The sequence below is a fragment of the Micropterus dolomieu genome, linkage group LG09, assembly GCF_021292245.1.
Source record: "Micropterus dolomieu isolate WLL.071019.BEF.003 ecotype Adirondacks linkage group LG09, ASM2129224v1, whole genome shotgun sequence".
NCBI classification, from domain to species: Eukaryota; Metazoa; Chordata; class Actinopteri; order Centrarchiformes; family Centrarchidae; genus Micropterus; species Micropterus dolomieu.
This window is the reverse complement of record NC_060158.1, coordinates 19,106,180-19,127,579: the sequence shown is the minus strand read 5'-3', so window position 1 is coordinate 19,127,579 and position 21,400 is coordinate 19,106,180. Positions and strand designations below refer to the sequence as shown.

The 21,400-nt window shown below is 41.0% G+C and overlaps 1 protein-coding gene across 5 annotated transcripts in view; it reads left to right on the top strand.

Annotated features, from left to right (window-relative positions):
• Positions 1-13,485: 13,485 nt before the first annotated feature.
• The window catches only part of LOC123976656 (calcium-binding mitochondrial carrier protein Aralar2), a 46,143-nt gene continuing 38,228 nt past the window's right edge, over positions 13,486-21,400 (top strand). For 2 of the 5 annotated variants that reach the window (XM_046058978.1, XM_046058979.1), the window contains exons 1-4: positions 13,490-13,637; positions 14,525-14,578; positions 14,740-14,882; positions 20,310-20,425. In XM_046058978.1, coding sequence (XP_045914934.1) covers positions 13,626-13,637; positions 14,525-14,578; positions 14,740-14,882; positions 20,310-20,425 — 325 coding nt within the window. In that variant the 5' untranslated portion in view covers positions 13,490-13,625. Of the gene's footprint in view, positions 13,638-14,524; positions 14,579-14,739; positions 14,903-20,309; positions 20,426-21,400 lie in introns of those variants that run through there. The other 3 variants (XM_046058976.1, XM_046058975.1, XM_046058977.1) reach the window with 3 other exon arrangements.

The window sequence follows — 21,400 nt, the reverse complement described above, 5'->3', positions numbered from 1 at the left end:
AATGGATATGTACATAAGCTGTGTGCAGCTAATGTACACACAATGCAAACAAGTGTGTTTGTGGTGTGTGGTGCATGCTACACACATACTACAAAAGCAGTTCCTCTGTACTGTGCTGTATAACAGCCCCCTTCTCTCACAGCCCCACAGCGCTGGGCCGAGTCCCTGAAGGAGAGATTATCCACTGCCGTGTTTGTCTGAGGCAGGGAGGGGGTCTCAGCATGGGGCCTCCCTGCCTGCCTTGCCTGGGCCTGCCCCTACTGCCAGCCAGGCCCTTCTCTTCCGCTTGGCACAGCGGGGACTCTTGTACTCAACCAGAGGCCAATTTATCCCTGCCACACTCCCCCCGGCAAAATGATTTCTCTCTGTTTTGTCGACTCTCAGTCCCAGGGTCTTAATGAGGTGAAATGGATGCTAGTAAGACCAAGGCTGCAATAGCAGCTTTCATCCTGAAAACATCCACCCTCTGCCTGTAGAAATGGAAAGTAACTTAAATACATTATAATTTTTTCCATAGTCTTCAAATTATTTACATTTTGTGCAACTTTTACTCATTTCGAGTTGAACATTTGATTTTTATTGCGCCGTGTCAATTTATGTAGCTATTAGTTACGTTGAATAATACTTTTTTTATTTGCCAAACACACAATAAGCTCAAAAGGTCATGCACTGTCTGATGGTAATGTGTTTGCTTCACATAAATGCCCATACACTGCTAATCTCTTATCTTATTGAATAAGCTGTGCCTATAAATAAGTCCTAATATCCTTTTTCCCTAAAACAAATGAAGAAAATCTGCCAATACTGTGAGATACTTTAAACCAAAATAATCAACTTGTCTCAAAGATTTTGAATTTGGACACATGAAAGAATTGGATCGTGAAAAATGAAGCCTGATTTAAGAATTTCAGAAGTAGAACATTCTTACTGCACTGGCAGATGTTTTTCACTTGGTTTAACAAAACGACACGTTAACGACTGCAAGTATAGCCCTTATTGAAGGAGACTTACAGTGTAATATATTTTCTAACACAGTAACTGAATTCATTTAATACAAAACACAAATTTGTTCAGTTTGAAATTATTGTTTTATCATCAACTGATTCCATGAGCAAAGGCCTCAATCCCTATACAATACTGTAAACAAAGCCTAGCACTGTTTCTGTGTCATAATACATCCTGCTTCTAAAGTGTACAATAGCACAGGTGGTATGTGTTGAGCGATTAGACTAGTTTCGACATTACAAATCTTAAAACCTGTTAATGCAACAAAAGTGACGATTCTTAATAGGCTGTAACATTTTATGAGATTCTCTCAGTTGTTTCTATAGATTTCATGGTAGGTTTCCTCTTGCGTTGCTGATTTACCAGCTCTGTTTGTTGGTTTGCATAAGTTTATATTTAGTTTATATTTGGAAAGAGTAATTTTGCACTTCATTGTGTCTCACTCAGATTTTGGCATTAAAGGATAGAAAAGGTGGAAGTGGAAATCTGTTCGCTCAGGTCAAGTGCTTGAATATTGGCAACTGAAAGCATGCTGACAAGTATCTGACAGTCTCTTGTTCTACAAATCCCTGCTTACTACTTATTATCCCAATCAGCTGCATAGCACAGCCCCAGTAGCTCTTCTGAGTGCACAGCCCATATTGTGATTGAAAGACAATTCTCCAACAATGCTACTGATATACATGAAGTAAATAAAGAAAATAAATTTTCTTTTGTAAAGTAAAGTCTCATGTTGATCAATTGAACTCATACATACGCAATACTCAGATCTGTTTATGCCCTTGAAACTAAGAGCCCTGGGCCTGATGATTATTTTAAGGGCTGGGAAGTCAGTGAAGTGAGAGAATCGGTAAGTGAGAGTAACAGAGGAGGACCTGTGACCATTTTGTTTGTGCTGAGACCATGAGATTGGTCCCTTGTGTTTGACGCCATGAGGGCCTCGATGGGCCCTCAGTGTTCAACCTCACAGATCGCCAGGCTTTTCAGTGTCTATGCACTAGTTCTTCTTTGATCCCATTTAATCATGACTTTAATTTGTGCAAGCATTTTTTGTTGTTCCTTTGTGACCCACATGATTCACCTTGACATGTACGAGGAGGCTCACTGCGGCTGATATTGACTGACTTAGAGGGACCTGAATAACAATCTGCTGGGTGGGTATTTTGGCATCATTTCAAGGTTGCATTTTAAACTATGGATTAGTAGGGTTGTTCTCTGTCATTGTGTTAGTGGTGGCAAAGTTCAGTCTTCATACAGAAATCCAAGCCGTGTGTATTACTTTTACCATATTACATTATGGATCAGTCTTTATGCGAAAAACTGAATGCCATGAATTCTGTAAACTGATTCTCATCTTTCTGAAAGCCTCGACTCTTCAAAAAGCATTTTCTTATTTGCAAATCGTTTTCCCTCGGCCCACGCAGTTCTGAGACCACATGACTTCATGCAAGAGACCAGCCAATGGAACTGTGGCAAGGACTATTTCATAACACTTCATGTTGGGAGATGGCAGATCCATTGTTCTTAAGGCCCACAAGCCTGTGGGCGAGAGTCCCTGCTGTGTCTACACTGAGGAAACACACCAGCCTCCAAGGCTATATTTTCCTCTCTTTTCTGCAGACACTGGAGGCTACTGTGACCATTCCAGCTCTCTCCCTGCAGGCCTTGCTCTTCCCCTCTCCAATCCCTTCACCGCCAAGCCAGGGAGAAGACGAAGCTGTCGCTGCACAGCTAGGAAGCATGCAGCTGCTACTATAATAGCCCTAATTGCATGTTTCTTTTGTTGGGCTGAAATTAGCGGCGGGGCTACAATACTACTACTAAAACCCCCAAAAACCTCCAAGTAAAGATGGAGGGGAGAGAGTAAAAAAAAAGACACTCGGGGTGCGTTCACCAGTGAGACTGCCAACCCACTGCCGAATGGCCCACACCTGCACACTCGCACCCCCGCTAAAGTAAACACATATAATAAGGTATAATTACTTTAGAAAATAATAACGAGGAGCAACCCTTCAGACCCCCCTACTCCCAGTGACAAAGGACTGCCTGTTTATTGTGGGGGGTGAAACAGCCCCAAAGGACGCTGGCGAATGCCCTATCAAAGAACCTGAGGGCCCTACTGAGGGTCCCTTATAGGACAGCCATCAGTGTCAAGGAGGATGGGGCTTTTAAGTCGCTCCTACCCTAACTGCCTCAATTAACTAGTATGGATTAACCACAGGCTACTTTTTCAGTTCCATTCATTCTCATCAAAATGATCCTGTGTTGTCTTGAATGGTCCCCTCCACCCTTTTATGGGATCAGAAGAAACCCAGAATGTACATTATAAAAACATACCAATAATATCTTGCTTAATATCTAAGTAAAATTCAGTTCACAGTAAAGGTTCAAGTTTCAATGTGCATGTATGCAGTATTTGAAGAATCTTGGAAAATGAAGACAGCAGATACGTGAATTTTCTGTATCGAAATTGAGAAATTATGTGAATTATGCTCACATAAACACTACGAAGGGCCCGCTCTTATGGAAAGAAAGAAATAATGCAAATATGTTCAATGGTTCTAGCTCCACTTTCATGATAAATATTCTCTTAACAACAACCTTTCAAACATAAAAGGAATAGGGATGAGTCTGCCTCAAGCCCGAAAATCATAATATAACACGCAGTACACACAGTTTTACTGATGATGCCATATTAATCACATTGGTTTTGTATTATGATGTTGCACAGTCACCTGAACTCCTGGGAGGGATCCTTGCAATCTTTATATGAAGGACTACAATGAAAATAACAGGCAATAAACAGGCAAATTTTGATTTTTCACTTTGGTACAAATTAAAGGATTAAACAAACCTCTTGATTTTTAGAGGTGCCGGTAGGTGGATTTTGTTACCATTTGACAGATCCAGCCTAGGTGTTTCACACCGTTTTCACTCTTTATGCAGTAGCTACTAACTGCCTTATGTTCAACCGGATTTGAGAGTCTTTGTATCAGTCTATCAAATACCGTATTTCCCAAAATATCACAATATTCCATTAACTACCTTTCTATTGTTGTATGTGATTTAATGTCCTCCCTCTCATTTATGTCGTTAACTGCACACAAATTCAGCACATATCATTCCAAACTTAAGCCACAAAAAGCAAAAATGGCTTTTTATCTACAAAATTGCATATGTTTAAACTACTATTACTTTGATCTTTAGAAAACTAAAACAGTCTACACTTTGACACTACAGCCTCAAGCACCATACTTTGACACAGAATTTCAAGCCTGTGATTGAGGGGAACATATATATCTCAAATGGAAATTACCCCACCTAGTTACACATACAGATACAATAACTGGGTTATATTTCATGCTTGGCTCCAAAACTTCTCTGTGTTTTTATGACAGTCATCACAGCTCAGCCGAAAATGAGGATAAACTCATCCGAACATGTGAACATGACATTGGATAGTTCAGACGATATGGGATCACGCCACAGTCTCAATGTCACTTAAACCTGTCCGGGTTTTAACTTGATCTGACATGTTGGCACACAGAAAGAAACAGATGGGCATGTTTCAGTTTAATGCTATCCCTGGTGGTTGTCGCTATGAAAACACAAGACTTTGGTTTGATGTCAGGACAGATTACGAGGGCCAGTGCCAGTTCAGCCATGCAGTTTATGACATGATCCATCTTGCAGGTCTTTGACAGATAAATGTGTAATTTCAGTAAAGGTGAAAAACAGAGCACAGAGAATGTATTCTGGTCTGAAATGCCTTACAAAGCCAAAACAACAAATGTGGTCAAATTTAAGAGTCTGACTAAAAAAAAATATTATGCCATAGACATGCTCGAGCTAGTCACAGCTAGCAGGTAAGATAGCCTTAGCTAAAGTTATTTTACCCACTTATTCTGTTTCCTGTAGAAAAGTTTTTATTGAGTTTCTTATACCATATACCAAATAAGGCAGTAGTGGGAACTAATCATAGTGGAGAAAAAAAAAGTAACACCAGATAAACTAGTGCTGCTAAAATGTAACTAGCCTAGTTTAGCATAGTAGCAAACTGCCGTCTGTGTAGCTTCTGACTCGGACATTCACATGATTGGAGGTGGTTGAGCTACCTTCAAATCCCATATTTAAATGTATTTGATTAAAGATTCATTTAATAGTTTCTGTACTGCTTTCTGCCTTTGTAAGAGAGTAGATATAGAGATAAGTGATCAGTATGTGTTTTTTTCATCCATGGGCAATCCAATTTTATTATAAACCAGGCTGATAATAGCTTGCAACCTGCCTATGCTGTGAAATAGACAAATTCTCAGTGAGTAAATGCATCTTTTTGCATCTAGGCTATTTAACATAAGTTTTAGTGGAGTCCAGTACTTTTATCAACACAAAGGGGGGATAATAGCTGCTGTGATTAAGGGTCTAATGTAAAGTGAATCAGTGTTGCATGTGAGTCATCCTCATGCCATCATTAAACCATAATGTGCAACCGTGCCAAATGGCCCTGTAAGGATGGCAGCGTGTTTTTAACTGTGACGTCTGCAGCAACAACACCCCCCACTGCGTTTCCTTCCCGTACGGCCATGATACCTGGCAATTAGGGAGTTTGTTTTCTATTTTTACTCCTGGTTTTTACCCCCTTCCCCTCCCAAACCTCCAATATTTGAACACAACATATCAGCCATCCACCTGTCCTGCTGCACTTAAAAGCATTGGACAGTGAAAGAAGAGAAATTAACAGGGGGGACAATTTAGACACCGGAGAGGCTTTTTCCGCCAGAGCAGTAAAGCACACTTGATGTTATTATCATCTGTGGTAAATTATCAGGCCTCTGATAATTGTAATTAATCAATCATCAGATTCACTCATGCACTCCCATGAAACCCAGCATCACCGTAGATCAACCTGGGCAGTGTTGACCTATAAGAAATCAATGTGCAGCCATGTTTCAAGGCAATAGTTACAGTTGGATCAAGTAATTAGTGCATGTCTAATTACATGTCACAGTATCTGCATCATAACTACACAAGGGAGTAGGGAAGGAAACAATTGCAGGAACAAGTCCATTAAAGACCTTTAACATTGCACAATCCAATTCAAGTGAACATAAAAGGCTGCAGGAAAAATCATACCCTCAATTCACATCGATCATTTTCACCACATTCAACCAAAAACCTCACTGTGTGGCCGGGTTCAAAACAATAGCATATGTTCAAAAAGAGAGTTCAATGACAGACAAACTCATAAAATAGGGCATAACATTCTCTCTCCCTCTCTTGCTGTCGTGGCCTTTCATCACTCTCTTTCTATTTCTCTCTCACACACACACACACACACACGTTTGATAAGGCTGGGTGGGAGGCCTTGGCCCAGCCACAGTCACAGACAACTGGTCCCAGTCCCGACAAGGAAACAATTAATCATGTGTGAGCGGCTGTCTGAGTGTCTGCTCTCTGGACAACAACAACACTCAGCCATTTATCTCCCCTCAAGGCAGGACAGCCAGCCAGCACACCACGCAGGCATGTAATCTCTCATCCTCACACACACACACACAAACTCACAGATGTGGAAGGACAAAAATGAACATACTTCCAAATACACTCAGATGTCCAAGAATATTCGAAAAACACATGCAAGCAAATGGACACTTTCAGCTGCAGATGTGAATGACATTTGGCGATGCACTCACACACACACACACACACACTCACATAGGTGCTTGCTGTTTTGTCATCCTAATCAGATAGAAGTCAGCACTTCTCATGGTCATAATGACATATACAGGAGTTGCATGTTGGCTCAATACAAAGACTGACTAAAACACCTCAACTTTCCTTCATAATTCATTTGAGAGCGATGCCTTTTACCATGGTTGCCTTTGGTACTGGGGTATTTTTCTTGCACTCTTCTAAGATGATGGAGCAAAGTTGAGTTGACAGTCATTACATTTCAGGAAATTTAGTCCTCTCTAATTTAACTCTTGGTCTTCTGACGTGGCAAAGCAGGTTAGGAGTGAGCTAAAACAGGCAAGACGTAGTGAAATGAAATAGGAAATTTGTCGTTTATTCCTCATTGCTGCATCTACCTCAGACAGGGGGGTGGTTTGTGAGTATGGGCGTGTGCACACGTGTGGTTGAGTGTACGCACTTGAGTGTGTTTCCAAAGATGTTGGTTTCAAAGTGAGTATCTGCACTTGTGAATTGGTGTAAGCGTGTGTGCATCTGTATATGTGTTAGTGCATGTCCAACCCCCCCAAAAAAGGGCTAAACCTCAAGTGGAGCAAACAAAGAGGCTGGTGTGTGTTTCAGGATGGGGTGTCTGGATGGCATCAGGAAAGCCTGGCAGATTGGTAGTGACACAGGTTACTCCTGAGGTCCCTGGTGAGAAACACATCGCCATAGTCTGCAGTGAAAAAGGGGCTTTGAAGCGCCAGGCCCATGCGTTAAAGGAGGAATGAACGGATCTGCATTACAATGTTTCATCCAGATAGTTTTTTTTATTACACCACCCACCTCTGGCTGAAGATATTGTTGCACTTTGCAGGTGGCATTGGTAAGAGATTGCAAATGACAAACAAGTGAAAATCAGTCAATAAAAGAAAGCCAAGATATGTGCATAAAGTGAATTCCATGTTCCAATCACTGAATAGAAATACCTATGGTTATATTATATGGGAAGAATCAGCACTTGATTCACATGAGTGATACCAGACAATCATAGTTATCATAAAGTAATAGTTTAACAATACACTTCTTTGGTTTCTTGCCAACAGTTATGTGTCTACACGATAAATAAGAGGCTAATGCCAGCAGCTGGTTAGCTTAGCTTAGCATATAGACAGGAAACAGCTAGCCTGACTCTGTCCAAAGTAGGGTTGCAAATAACATTTATTTTCATTGTCAATTAATCTGTTAATTATTTTCTTTATTAATGTATTAGTTGTTTGGTCTGTAAAATGTCAGAAAATGATTTTAAAAAAAGAATGTCCACAACCCAAAGATTTTCAGTTTACTGAGACCATAAATTATTGACATTTAAGAAGCTGGAACTGATTAATCCATTATCAAAATAGCAGCTCTGGTCCAAAATCTGCCAACCTCCAAAGCTCATGTACTTTAGCCTATATGTGGTTTGTTTAATCAAATACAAATACAAAAAAATATTGTAAAATCAACAAAACATTGTTTTCCGGTGGTTTGTTACCTTTTTATAGAGCCAGGCTAGCTGTTTCCGCCTGTTTCCAGGCTTTGTGCTAAGCTACTACGTGCTGGCTGTAGCTTCATATTTACCTTACAGTTATAAGGCCAGTTTCTTCTAATCTAACTCTCAGCCAGAAACAAATGACTCCTGAGGTATTATTCTATAGATGGTAACCATCAGCAGAGTGACAGCTTATTGTCTGGAATCAAGTGTGCTGTTAAGACGAACAGCTATTCCACATGTAAAATAAATTCTTCAAAAACATTTAATCACACTATTTATGTTACTTTCTAAAACTTTTTGTACCAACTCAAACTTCAATTAAGTCATTTGGACAAATGCGACCATCATTCTCTTGCTCCCGCCTTCTCTCTCAGTCCAGGTGGCAGCTTGACAGGAAGAGGAACAGGAAAGGACTTAAAGATTTGCTGCTGCTCTCATTCTCCTTCAAAGACGAATGCCTCTCTGATAATTTCCCACAATGCTCCTTGCATGGAGGCCTCTGTGAGCAGTGGTTATGAGAAAGTGCAGGAATCTGACAGATAACTGCCTCAACCAGGGGAAGAAAGAAAAAAAAAATATGTAAGCCTCCTCTTTTTTTGTCTCTACCACCTACTCCCCCGCCCTCATTCCCTTAGCCTGGATGCTCTGCATTTGCGGGAAGCATCTGGTTTCATTTATCCCAAGCCAGGCAGGCTGGAGGACCCCTGTGCCCTCTCGAGTTGCAGGGTCTGAGCGTGCTTCAGTGTGGGTCCTTGTTGTTGTGGAAGAGAGGAGCTCGAGCTTGCCCACTAGCCTGTCTGGACCATCTCAAAACTCCCATCCACCCCTTTCCCTGCTTCACCAGGTCCCCAGTCCATCCCAGATGCCCCAAAGCATGGTTAGTGTAGCCATTCATCTGAACTGAAAGATCCTAAACAGATTCATCCAGAAGCTACAGTGAAGACAGCCCGCCTTGAGGTTTAGGAGAGTTTTTAATGGCAGATGGAAAAGAGAGAGAGCCTGCAGGGGAAGCAAAGCTGGTGCTTCAAATAAATGTGTGTGTGGGTGGGTGGGGCTTATGTTAACGTTTTCACATGTTTATGAATGCACACGTCAACATTTGCATAATGAGACAGGCGGATGTACACTACATCCGCAATGTGTGCGCAGGAAATGCACTCCCATGTCTCAAGACCGCAGGTGAAATGACTGAGAAGTCCATTCAGCCCTACTGTTTGGTATAATCCACAGTCCACTCCATGCTAAACGTCAGTCTAGGTTATCAAGCGGCACAGCTGAATAGAAGCAGAGTGAGTCTGGCTGGTTACTTAAAGTCATTGAGAAGTTATTCAAACACCCAGTTATTATGGTGTAAACAAAAGACGGCTTGTCACACGCTATTACAGATACGGTGTTTACAAGAATGCCACTTTAATGCAGTGCATGTTATGTATGATGATTAGGGATAGTGTTTGACAACCAACTGATTGGAGATATGAAAGATTATAAGAGGCATTGTTTTGTTGTTAGACAGACAGCAGAAACTATGCAAACAGAGTAGACTCTATTATTTTGCTAAAAGGCTCCATATATAACTGATAAAGAAATGACATAATAGCTTTTGTGTATTAGCACAAAGAGTGTTTTGCTTATAGAAGAAGTAGTCCACCATAAAGAAGCATGGAAGAAGCACTAAATGACAATGACAAAATACAGCAGATGGGTTTAGATATTAGATGGGTTAGAAGGCTCATTTCATAAGAATGTCCCCACTATGATGTTTTCTCCCATAATTTCTCTCCCCGCCACCTTCTCGCCCTTTTTGCAAAACAGATTTTTCTGAGTCGCCCCACACTATCTGGGCAGTCTATATACTGTGTGGTTTTGGTGACACTTCACAAGTTATATAACGTTCCCCTTTTGGCAAGTGTGAAGTTTGCAATGGTTTGTTATTGCACAATGGGTGTTTTCATCTCTGAATTTTGAATTTTCCAAATGCTGAGCACATCTGGAATGACGCTGGCATCAATCTTGGTTCTTACATGAAACATTCTTAATTAGAGGGGAAGCGTGGTTATAATCAAGTGGTTGCAGGTTTGTAGCCACTGTGTCCAACAGCAGCCATGTGCCCTTCTGATGTGTCGTTGAGCAATACATTCAACTTCTCACAAGTGACAGATCTGAATGAAAACATGAAATTGTAAAACAAAACAAAGAAGTGATTCTTGGAAGAATTAAGATGTGGGTTAGGTCAGGGCCACCAAATTGCGGACGTATAGTTAGATTTTGCCAATCTGATAGTAGAAAACCCATTTATCTCCATTTTAAATATTTGTACTTAGATATAATTCTGCTCTGTATGCTTACTGAGTTATAAATTGAAGTCAGCTCAGAAGTTAGCTCATTCTATGGCCAATAACCTCATAAGAAAAAAATATTTTTTCCTGTTTGCCTGTATGTAGATTGGACACAAGTCTGCACCCTGGCAACCTTTATTCTATGTACTCCGTCTCTCATTTTCGACCAATGTTTAAAAGATAAATCTGGTATTATTGTATATTATTCTTATTGTCAACAAATACCACGAAAGGACTAAAACCAACAATGTGTTAGTCCGTCTCCCAATGCTTTCAGACTTCCCTACGTTATCTGTGGCACTTATCCCCAAGCTTATTGTTTCCTACTGAGGATGGGCACTTCAGTTTTTGGCAAATGTAACACAAAGAGGAGTAAACAGTGCATTTGTTTGAGACTATTTTCAGCATCGGATTAATACACATTTGGTGCTCTATCGAGTATTTCTGACAGCAGAACGGTGTATGCGGGATTTACTCAAAATACAATACAGCTTTCTTTATGGAATCTGTTCTTGAGTTACACAAAAACTTAACTTAAAATTTATGTTTTTATCATTTTTTTAATTATTATTTTGGCTTTGTGTCTCCACTTTGTACATTTTAAAATTATATTAAGAATAGTGAGAGCGACTGAGAAACAGTACTCTTAAGTTGTAGAAAACAGGACAAAGCCATTGCCACAAGCAGCCTCTTTTTTCAGGTCAGAAATGTCTTACAAATTTGAATCTCATTACCATGTCATGAATACGTCTTTGGGAATCCATTAGGCATTTCCTGCCTAAAACTACAATAAGAATTCACATTCAAGCAAAAAAGAAAAGAAAGAGGGGCGAATGAGAATAAAGCCTTATCGAGAACATTACTGTAAAGCTGTTTTAGCTCTTTCAGTCCACTTAAGAAGAGGCAGAAAAAAAGAGAAAGATGTGAGTGACTGACAGATGATAGCAATAAAAGTAAGAACAAACTGGCCATTTTACTGCGGTAGGGCCATTTTAGAAGGGATTATTAACTTGTCAGCATTTCAAACTGAGACACAACTTTTTTTCCACCAAAACACATCCCCATGTCTCTGTTACTTTTATTAGAAAGTCTTTAAACCTTTTGACCTCAGAGGGCCTCCATTATTGGCTGTTAATAGGGACACGCTGGTCAGTGGGGAGACCCTAAGTGCCCTATTAATCATTTGTTTACAGCTCGGGCCTATTTTGGAAGCTCTGTGTTTAGTGTGGGTTAAAACTAGGAAGGAGGCAGACTGAGACAGCCGTCCGCCACTCATCGCTCAAGCTGTCAGGACGCGTGGGCCCTTGGGGACCTGGGCTGGAGACCCTTCAAGCCACTAAAGTTCAAAGGTCGCAAGGTTTATCATTATTATCCACTTATTCTGTGACGGTTGACAGAATCATTGTTGGTTTGATTGCTAAAAATAGAGGCCGAAATGCTTTTCTTCAAAAATGTCCCCATAAGTAATTTTAAAAATAGGGGGAAAAAAGAAGGTAAGTTTTAAAGTTTTTCAAATAAACAGTCAAGAGTTTCATGTCAAAGCTGCTAGACACTGTAGTTTACATGTCTCAAGTAAATTTTGCAGTTCATGAATAATACACAAGCAAAGCAAATGCTGCTACATGCTTCCTACACCAAATGCCACAAGTAAGTGAGTTGTTTGCTGGCAGATTGACAGTGATGGGAAATAAAATGTCATGGGATCAAATCATTAATCTTGTCAAATATTGTCATATGACAGGGGAAAATACAGGTGTGGAGATTGCATCGGCTGATAAAACATTACTTACAGCCATTTTTCCAATAAGCGATGGACTCAGTGCTGTCAATATTTGGAGGGGATGCGAGGTATGCCCTAGCGAAGGCCATTTTGCGAGGAGCAGAGAGCCTGCTGGGAAAAATACAGTGGTTCATGCTGGGTCTCCGGGAAGCTGAAAAGCCACCGGCAAAAAGCTATGAATTATTTTGAGCGCAAAATACATTTTCTTTGAAGACTGTCGGGCCATTAGAGCCCTTTTGCTCCCTTTTAAATTGTTTTTATGCTGTGAGTAATGTTAACCTTTGCTTTTGTAGTCATGAAATTCTCTCTGCACCTTTTTCCCTCCTGGCACAAAGCATAGATGGGCTGGAAAAGTGAAATAAAGTATAGGAACCATTTGCTGTGAGGAAAGAATAGGTGTGAGGAAGGAACTAAGGCTTTTATTCTGATGTCTACAGACCTCTGTTCCTTAGTACAGTGCAGACTCAATGCGCATAAGAATAAACCCACGCAGAAATAACCATGTTTAATATATAATAAAGCTTGGAGTGAATTTTGAGGTAAAAACTTTGAAATACTTTGATGCTATGAGAAACCAGATCACACTAATACCATAGGAGCTATAATTAAATGCCATAACACATGCACTGTTGAGTATGGTAATGAGTTCTTCAGGAAGGAAGTAGTCCAGTTGTTTAAATGATCACAGTGGATGGATTATGAGCTAATGGGCCCCTGGGCACAGACACGTGAAAGGCCCCATCTCTTAATCCCAGAGCAACCCCCCATATTGTTAGCAGTGGCTTTGCATGTTTTCCGTGGTATTTTACACTTTAAATCTTAACTGTAAAGTTTTGTTGTTGGTCAAAATGTTTTATGTTCATGCTTGGTATAAAGAGAGGCTGTTTCCAAATCCATCCACACTGACACTCCTCTTCACAGCTACAAAATACTATAGCATACAAAATGATACAGGATACTTTTTATTATAGGAACCTAATCCGCAGATTTCTTCAAGCAAGGCCATTTAAATTACTTTAGTGTTAATGTAGGTTTAATGTAGCCTATATGCATTGTGCAGCTGTATTCAGTATGAAGAAACACACTCCCTCTCTCCCACACACACGTGAACGGATTAATTAATTGATCTGACGTGCACGTGCCACTGACCAGTTGACCTCGCGCCCCCGCACCACGTGCACAGCTGATCTGTATTCATCCTCCTTTCACTGCACCGGCGCGTGTGATCTCCATGGGAACGTCGTCACGCAGGAGGAAGTGAACGAGACGTTGTTTTGACAGTGAGCTTGCTTCTAGCATGGCAGCAAAGGTAAGCTGATGAGTTTTCCCACTGCAGTTTCTCCTCTTTCTGGGGAGCTGTAGCCTTGTCGGTGATGTGCTCGGTCCCGGGAGTGTCTCCTCCGGAGGTCTCTGCCTGTTAGGATGTCTGGAGGGCTCGCTAACTTGCCGCCTGCTTAGAGGATGTGTTGGAGGTTGACACTGTCAGTGACACTAAGGCTTTATTTTAATCGGTTAGCTAGCTAATGTAGATTTGGCTACCAGTTCAAACTTACTGAGGTCTCTCTATAACAATGACGCTAAGCGCAGTAACGTTAACGTTAAGTTAATGATGCTGTCGTTTCGTTTTAAACGAAACGACAGCATCATTTCCACCCTGCACTTCCCACGCCGGTTATTCACCGGTAACCTTGGTTAGCACTATGCTGCATCCTATGGCATCCCTGTCATAAACCACTTGCAGGTGTCAGATGTTGTAAGGTGGCTGCAGTGGCACTGTTTTTATTTCCACCATTTATTAAGCTGACGCTTTTATCCAAAGCGACTTACAATTGCTATATATGTCAGAGGTCACAGGCCTCTGGAGCAACTAGGGGTTAAGTGTCTTGCTCAGGGACACATTGGTTGATGTCTCACAGTGGGAATCGAACCCAGGTCTCCCACACCAAAGGTGTCATCTTATCTATGCGCCATCACCACCCCAGTCACTGAAACTGGCTCAGGTAAAGTCACATGAGTAGTTTAATAATAACACCTGAGAAAGTTCCACAAATGGATGCAGTCAAAGTTTGATAAAAAGCTACTTAGTGAACCTTGAGTTTTCAGTCTTCTGAACCACTGTTCTACGGTGTTGCTCAAACGATGCACGATGCAAAGTGGGCCATTGTGTTCATAAAATGTTCACTTATTGTCTTGCAGGCACTTCTGCCTAGGAGGGCCGACCTCACTGAATTGAAAGCCATTTTTGAAAAGGTAGGGTACCTATATAACCTATATAACCTATATATTTTTTGTTTTCTGTTTTGTTTTTGCCTTTTGTTTCACGTGTTTTGATTTATGCTTGTTTCTTTAAAAAAAAAAAAAAAATCAAATTCTATGCTCAGCATGCGTCCTTGTGTCTGTATCTGTTTCAGTATGCCAGCATAAAGAAGAATGACGAGCACTTCATGTCACCGCAGGACTTTGTGAGCCGTTTCCTTCATGCCCACACAGACATCCGTTTGTCAGACGAGGCCACAAAGCTGCTGGCTGGAGTGGTGGATCAAAAGAAAGATGGGTTTGTGTCCTGATGATAAAGTAAGATGCTGGTTCCACTTTGAATTCAAAGTGAAATTCATTAGATTATCCTTGCACCTTGTAGAGTATACGTGTGGAGGAATGATTAAGTGAAATGCTGTGTCACACATAAAAGTGATAGATAAAGAGGGCAAATATAGTCATGGATGTTTTTACAAAATGATAAAAATAGAGGATCAACAACCAAGAGTCTTGTGAGAATTGACATCATTACTGTTTGACAATATCTCTGGCACAAGTTGTTGTTCTGAATGGGAAACTGCTATGCTGAGTCTCTCTTTAAGCCACAAATTTATCTCCACTCATTAATATCGAGCCAACTGCAAAGTAGTAAGCTTACGAAAGACTCTTATCAAAGGTATCGGTACATGTATTATGCATCCCTTTGATCTTGTGTGTCTACCATTCTAGTGTTATTTTGCATTTTATAAACAAACCTATGACTGAATCCTTTGGTGTAAAAAATTCACAGAGGGATGTTCATACTTGAATTATATAGCGAAGAGACATCAAACCACCAAAGGCCCCTTTCAGGTGTTTCCTTCTTTGTAGATATATCCCCAATTTCACACTTACTCCTCCCCCCATCCCCATCACCCCTGTTTTTTTACATTAATATGTATGTATTTAATGATACATAATGATGGGTAATAAAATGTTAGGGTAAGTCAAAAAAAGACTTAAACCCCCCACACCCCCACGTTGTCATGGTAACCACCTGGGCTTCTACAAAGAGCAAAGTGCACATGGCTGCGTAGTTTCATGTTATTACATCTGCTTTAAGGTGTGTGCGTGCGTACGTGTGTGTGTGTGTGTGTGTGTGTGTGTGTGTGTGTGTGTGTGTGTGTGTGTGCACAGAGTATGGTGAGATGGAGTAGTGGGGGTTTTGCAATTGGAAAAAGAGAGAGCAAGGCAGCCACACGCACACACACAAAAAACACACACATGCACTGTAATTGCCCATGCTATTCAGGAGCACTCCGTTGCATTGTGCGGCTTTGGAGCAGGATAAATGGTGGCCGTGGCATCAGGGTAAATCTATTAGGAACCCATGGCCCAGGCTTTGTATCTAAACCTCATTTTGGTTTTGTGGAGGGGAATGGAAATGATATGAGGGCAAAACAGAAAAAAAAGTCCCCCTATCCGTTCTCCCAAATAATGTTTAGACCTTAGTTTAGATGTGATTCGTTTTTTTTCACAGTTGACATTGTAAAGGCCTTATGATGCTCATACTTTGTGACGTGTTATTTTCCTCCTGAACTTTGATAGATAAATGATTTGATGAGACAAAGAGTCTAGATGATTATTCTGCAGACCTGTATCACAAAACAAATGGATATAGAAGGTAGAGATGGGGCAGCATCAGCACCGTCAGTGCTAGTGCATTGTTTTTCAAGCGCTCATCCGTGCAAACCTTATGAAAAGAATGGAGCGCAAGACAAAACAAACCACTTTAGTGGCTGTATTTTCATCCAGGCTGCCCAATCTCATGCAAATATGTTCGTGAACAATAACTTTTGGCTTGTATATGAGTGTAGTATATTTGAAACTTGGGCGCCTGCTGCTGTTTTCGCCAGGTAGGACTCCATTTCAACATGATGAGTCAGGAGTAATAGATTTAGCAGGGGGTCGGATGGCAGGCAGCATGCTCGCTTACTTTTCTGTTGGAGTGTGTCTGTGTGAGAGAAATCTGACTTAGATACCAGTGTATGTTTGAGTGTGTATGTGTGTGTGTGTGTGTATGTGTGTGTGGGGACGTAAACAGTGAAAATGCATTTGTCTGCCCCCCGCCCCTGCCGAGAATGTGTAAATCAGGGGATATAGTGACAGTCATAACAATCTGTTATGTGGAAATCATTTTTCTCCCTCTTACTCTCTCTGCTCCCAGTGAGACAGAGAGACAGATAGACAGATAAAGAGAGACAGGGCTTTAGAGGGTGGAGATGTCTCAATTTCCAGGAATCAGATGTTTTGTGTATGTGTGCACTGACATACAGAACTGCAAGGTGGTTGGAAGACTTTCCTCTTTTCCTCATCACTGACTTTACACTCTCTCACATACCATAATGCAATCGGAGCTCCCTCTGTTTCCTTTTGGCTCTGTTCGACTCCCTACCTTTTTTTGCTTCTCTATTCCTTCGTCCCTCTGATATTTTGATAGAAGCGTTTGTTCAAGTGTGAAACATCCCCCCACTTCCCCCATAGACTCGTGGAGGTTTAAAAAAAGGTGTGTGGGGGGGGGGGGGACTTTGTTAAGGGAGCATGCTGGGAAAATAGCAGTCTGCCAGCTGCTGAGGACATTCTGGACTTGGACTGGTGGGTGTCCACTCTTAGAAACCGACCAGATACTGGCAGCTAGCACTCACCTGGGTGTGTGTGTGTCTTTTTGGGGTGTGTCTGTTTGTATGTCTGTGTGCAAGCAGGCTCTAGGTGGGTGGAAGGCTGTCAGTAACGATGCCAAGATGCCAGGGACAGGGGATTATTGAAGCCCCTCTAAGCCCCTCTCTCCCACTACTATCAACGAAGGAGAGCTGTCTTTCTATCAGCCGGGCCTAACCAACACCATGCATTTATGTTACTTGTAAACAGTGTTTGCAAGCCTTTTGGTTCAGAGGAGTGTATTTAGATGCCTGCTGAGTACAGAGATAAAAGCCGGGTGACGAAGATAAGATAAAAAAACAGACAAAAATATATGGAATATAGTATGCCGTTTTTATGCTGGACAGACGTATCACACACAGTTTAAACTGCAATGTATTGTCATCCTAACAAAATCATTCAGCTGTCATCTATAGAAGCACATGCTATTAATCAAGTCTTTGTTTGTCTTGTGCATTGCATCTCTCGTCTGATACATGCCTGTTTAAAGATTTAACAAAATCCTGCAGCGTAAAGTAAGTAGCACACAGTACACTGAAGAGATGCCATACTATAGTATCACATTAGCCCTGTCTCCGAAGTTCATCCCGGGCTGCGTACATGGATCGGGCAGCCCTGGACACATGCCATAGCAGTTGATGGTTGGAAGATGCCGTCAGTTGATTTGATTATTGAGCGTCTCGTTGGGGTTGTGTCTGCATAGTGAAAGCGATGGCTTCCCCCTCTCATGGTAATCATTTTGGAGCCGTCATGGCGCTGCTAATCAACCATCATAAGCTTCATCCCCGGCTACAGAGCTGTGTGTAAATGCTTATGAGTATGTGGAATGTTTCTTGCTCTATAGAGATGCCCCCCTGGTTCTTGTCTGGACTGCCTGGTCTTAACCATTGTCCAATCCCTTCACGATCAACAGCCCTCTCAGTTACACTAATATGCTGATTATCCACGTCTGGGAAAACACAGACAGGATCGACCAGCGCGCATGTAAACTGATGCGTGTGAAAAAGAAGAAATCTGACTTTTCCCCTCATTTCTGTCTGGGAACACTAGTGCTCTCTGAGTCTTTCCACTGCAGCCTGTACCTGGTTAAAGTCCTTTTATTAACCTCTCTGTGGTATAATTTCAGAGTGTACTATACGTCTGTCACAAAAGAATGATCATTATTGGAGAGTTTGATAATATTCCTGCAGCTTCTGTGGCGCTGGTGTGTTTGTTTTTAGCAGTGGATCCACGGTCGCAGCAGTGTGCTTTTGTGCCCCCGTCCACCTACTTGCCATGAGCAGGGCCGTCATGGCACCGCTTAGTTGATAAAAGAATTTGTCTTTCCTTTGAAAGAACGAAAGCTGACTTATATACGCCACTGAGGAGAACTTGTGTGCTCACTTGTATTCCCTCTCCATATTTCTCTTAGTTCCTCTGTTGCTCGCTCTCCAACACACACAATTATTATTTTCTGGAAGTGTGTTAATGCCATCATACCAGTATTTATTTCTGATTTTTTACTGAAACCAAGTCTTTTGTGTAAGATGTTTTGGACTCATAGTTTTTTTAAATGTACAGTTGAAGGGAAGAATAACATTTTTGCAGACTACATTCAGAAGACTTAAATCCAGTAATCTAAACATGCTTTTCAGCCTTTATTGAACATCTCTGGCACTCACCAATTTTAAGAATATTTCCCTTTTCCTTGTATTATATTGATAACCAATACTTTTGTCGTTGCACAGCTCTTCGCCTTCTCAGACTGTTTCATCTATACAGTATTTTTTTCTGCATATAAGCACATAAAAGGGTGCGCATAAGCACCCACATGCAAACCTGGAACACTTCGAGTCCAAACAAACACCTCTAAATTTCATCAGTACCATAATTAATTATAGCAAACAGGAAAATGTAATCATTGCACCCCTCCTCCTTCTCCATACCCCCCCCCCCCCTGGAAATTGAAATAGGTTTAATAGATGGATGCTCAGGGACGGCTCATTAGCACTGACCCCTCCTGTAATTATCAGAGCCATTTGTGGAATTCATAATGGACTTGTGGCAACTGTGAACCAGGGCCTGAATAAAGGCTACACTGCGTGGTCCAGTTCCCCACAGCATGATTCTCCCATGGGGGCTCTCAGTGGGTTCACACAATAGCAATGTTTATGTTTATTTATTTCACACAATAGCAATGTTTATGTTTATTTATTTGTTGTTGATGATGCATGTGGGCATTTGTGTTACTCCAGAGAAACAGGAGATAAAATAGCATTTATCAGAACACCAACAAACTCGGAAAAAGAGGAAGTGGTATAAAGAGAAAAACATTGTGTTTATTTCCAACTCATAACTTGTGTTTCAGTGTTGATGAAGACAAATCAAGTTCTCCATTCCAACTTTTGTTCCACCGTGGCTTCTTTTGACTTTCACTCTAAACCTCATATTGTGTTACGTTTATGTTGAATGGAATTATATTTCCGTAACTGGCTCCCGACTCCCTCCTTGCCTGTCCACTTGTTTAAAATGGCACGGTAAAATATAAAACTTCATATTTAATCTTTTCTGTTGGTGTAAAGTTGGCCCTCTCTATACCAGCTGCCACCTCAGACTGGGAACACACACTGAGCTTTTAAAAATGTTTTATTTTCTTACTGTCACACTTGATGAGTTTATGACATTACATATGGAATAACAGACTACTGGATAAAGGGCTGCTTGAATTACATGTAGTGCAGATTGATAGGTTGTCTAAGTGTGCTGGTTTGCCACTGTGTGGCAGTAATTACAGTGGAGTTTATAGTTTAATGCAGTGTTAAAATAGCTTGTTTTTTAATTTAGTATTTAATTTTATTAGTGTAAGTCTTTATTATGTATGATATGACTAAATGAATATCAAAGACTCAGTGTCTCACGTGTAGCTGATTAAGTATTTATACAGGCAATGTGAAACATGAATACCTCATTAATAAATCAACTTAAATGACAGCAATTACCAGTCTTTTACAGTCCTACCTATCCTCTTTCTACCCTTCTCTCCTCTCAGGTTGATCTCCTTTCAGGAGTTTGTAGCATTCGAGTCAGTGCTGTGTGCTCCAGACTCCCTCTTCATGGTTGCCTTCCTGCTGTTTGATAAAGCAGGGAATGGAGTGACCACTTTTGGTAAGTAACTGTGCCTCTGATTTACAGGGTTGGATAAAGGAATACTGTAGTGAAGTTTGCACAGATGTACCTAGCGTCTTACTGAACCATTAGCATGTGTATGGTAGGTGCTGTGATGCGCTTTACAAATGAACTGGAAATATGTACTGATCCTTAAAGAGTACAAACCCCAGAAACTCATGATCACTAATGTAAACATGTTTCTTGCTCATTTTTAAATATTGGTATTTATTATGTCCACTCTACTGGGTGCGTTGTTTCAAATCAAGATCTTTAAATAACTATCATACTACCTCTTGTCTTCTTCATGGATAATCAGGAAAACCAAATTGCAGCGATAGGCACATTCTTTCTTTATGAAAAGGAAATTGTGAAGATTTTTAAAGATGTCTAATGTTATCATGTAACTTTAAAATAAAAGTTCAAATCTTAACACTGGCTATATTTTTTTGCATTTGACATTAGACTTTTTCAGCCAACCTGGACAGAGCACTGAGCATGTTCCTCTTAAATGCAGCACTGAAGAAGTTTTCATACAAACTCTGACCTCTGCTCATCTATTTTGTTATGGTTGCGCCCACAAACAAAAATACTGTCCATGTTCCTGTATCTTGCTTGTAAAGAAAATAAGGTTAGGTTTGGAGGTGGATAGGGCGTGTGGCAATTGAAGGATGGAGATGAAGATGGAGGAGGGGGTGGGTAGCTCTCTGTGGTGTGTGTGTGTGTGTGTGTGTGTGTGTGTGTGTGTGAGCATGATTGGCAGCATTACTCTGATGCCTGGAAGCTCCGAGGTGAAAAGGGAAGACATTTGTACTCGTTGCTTATTTCACATTTGCCTAATTGATTTAAACAAGTCTAATGCCAAGCCTTCTGTAGGTGTGCGAGGCGTTAGCACATTAGGCTTGATTTGAAATGCAGTGCACACATCCCGCTCGCAAACAGGGAAGAGTAAGTGAATTTCATTTTAATTGTTGC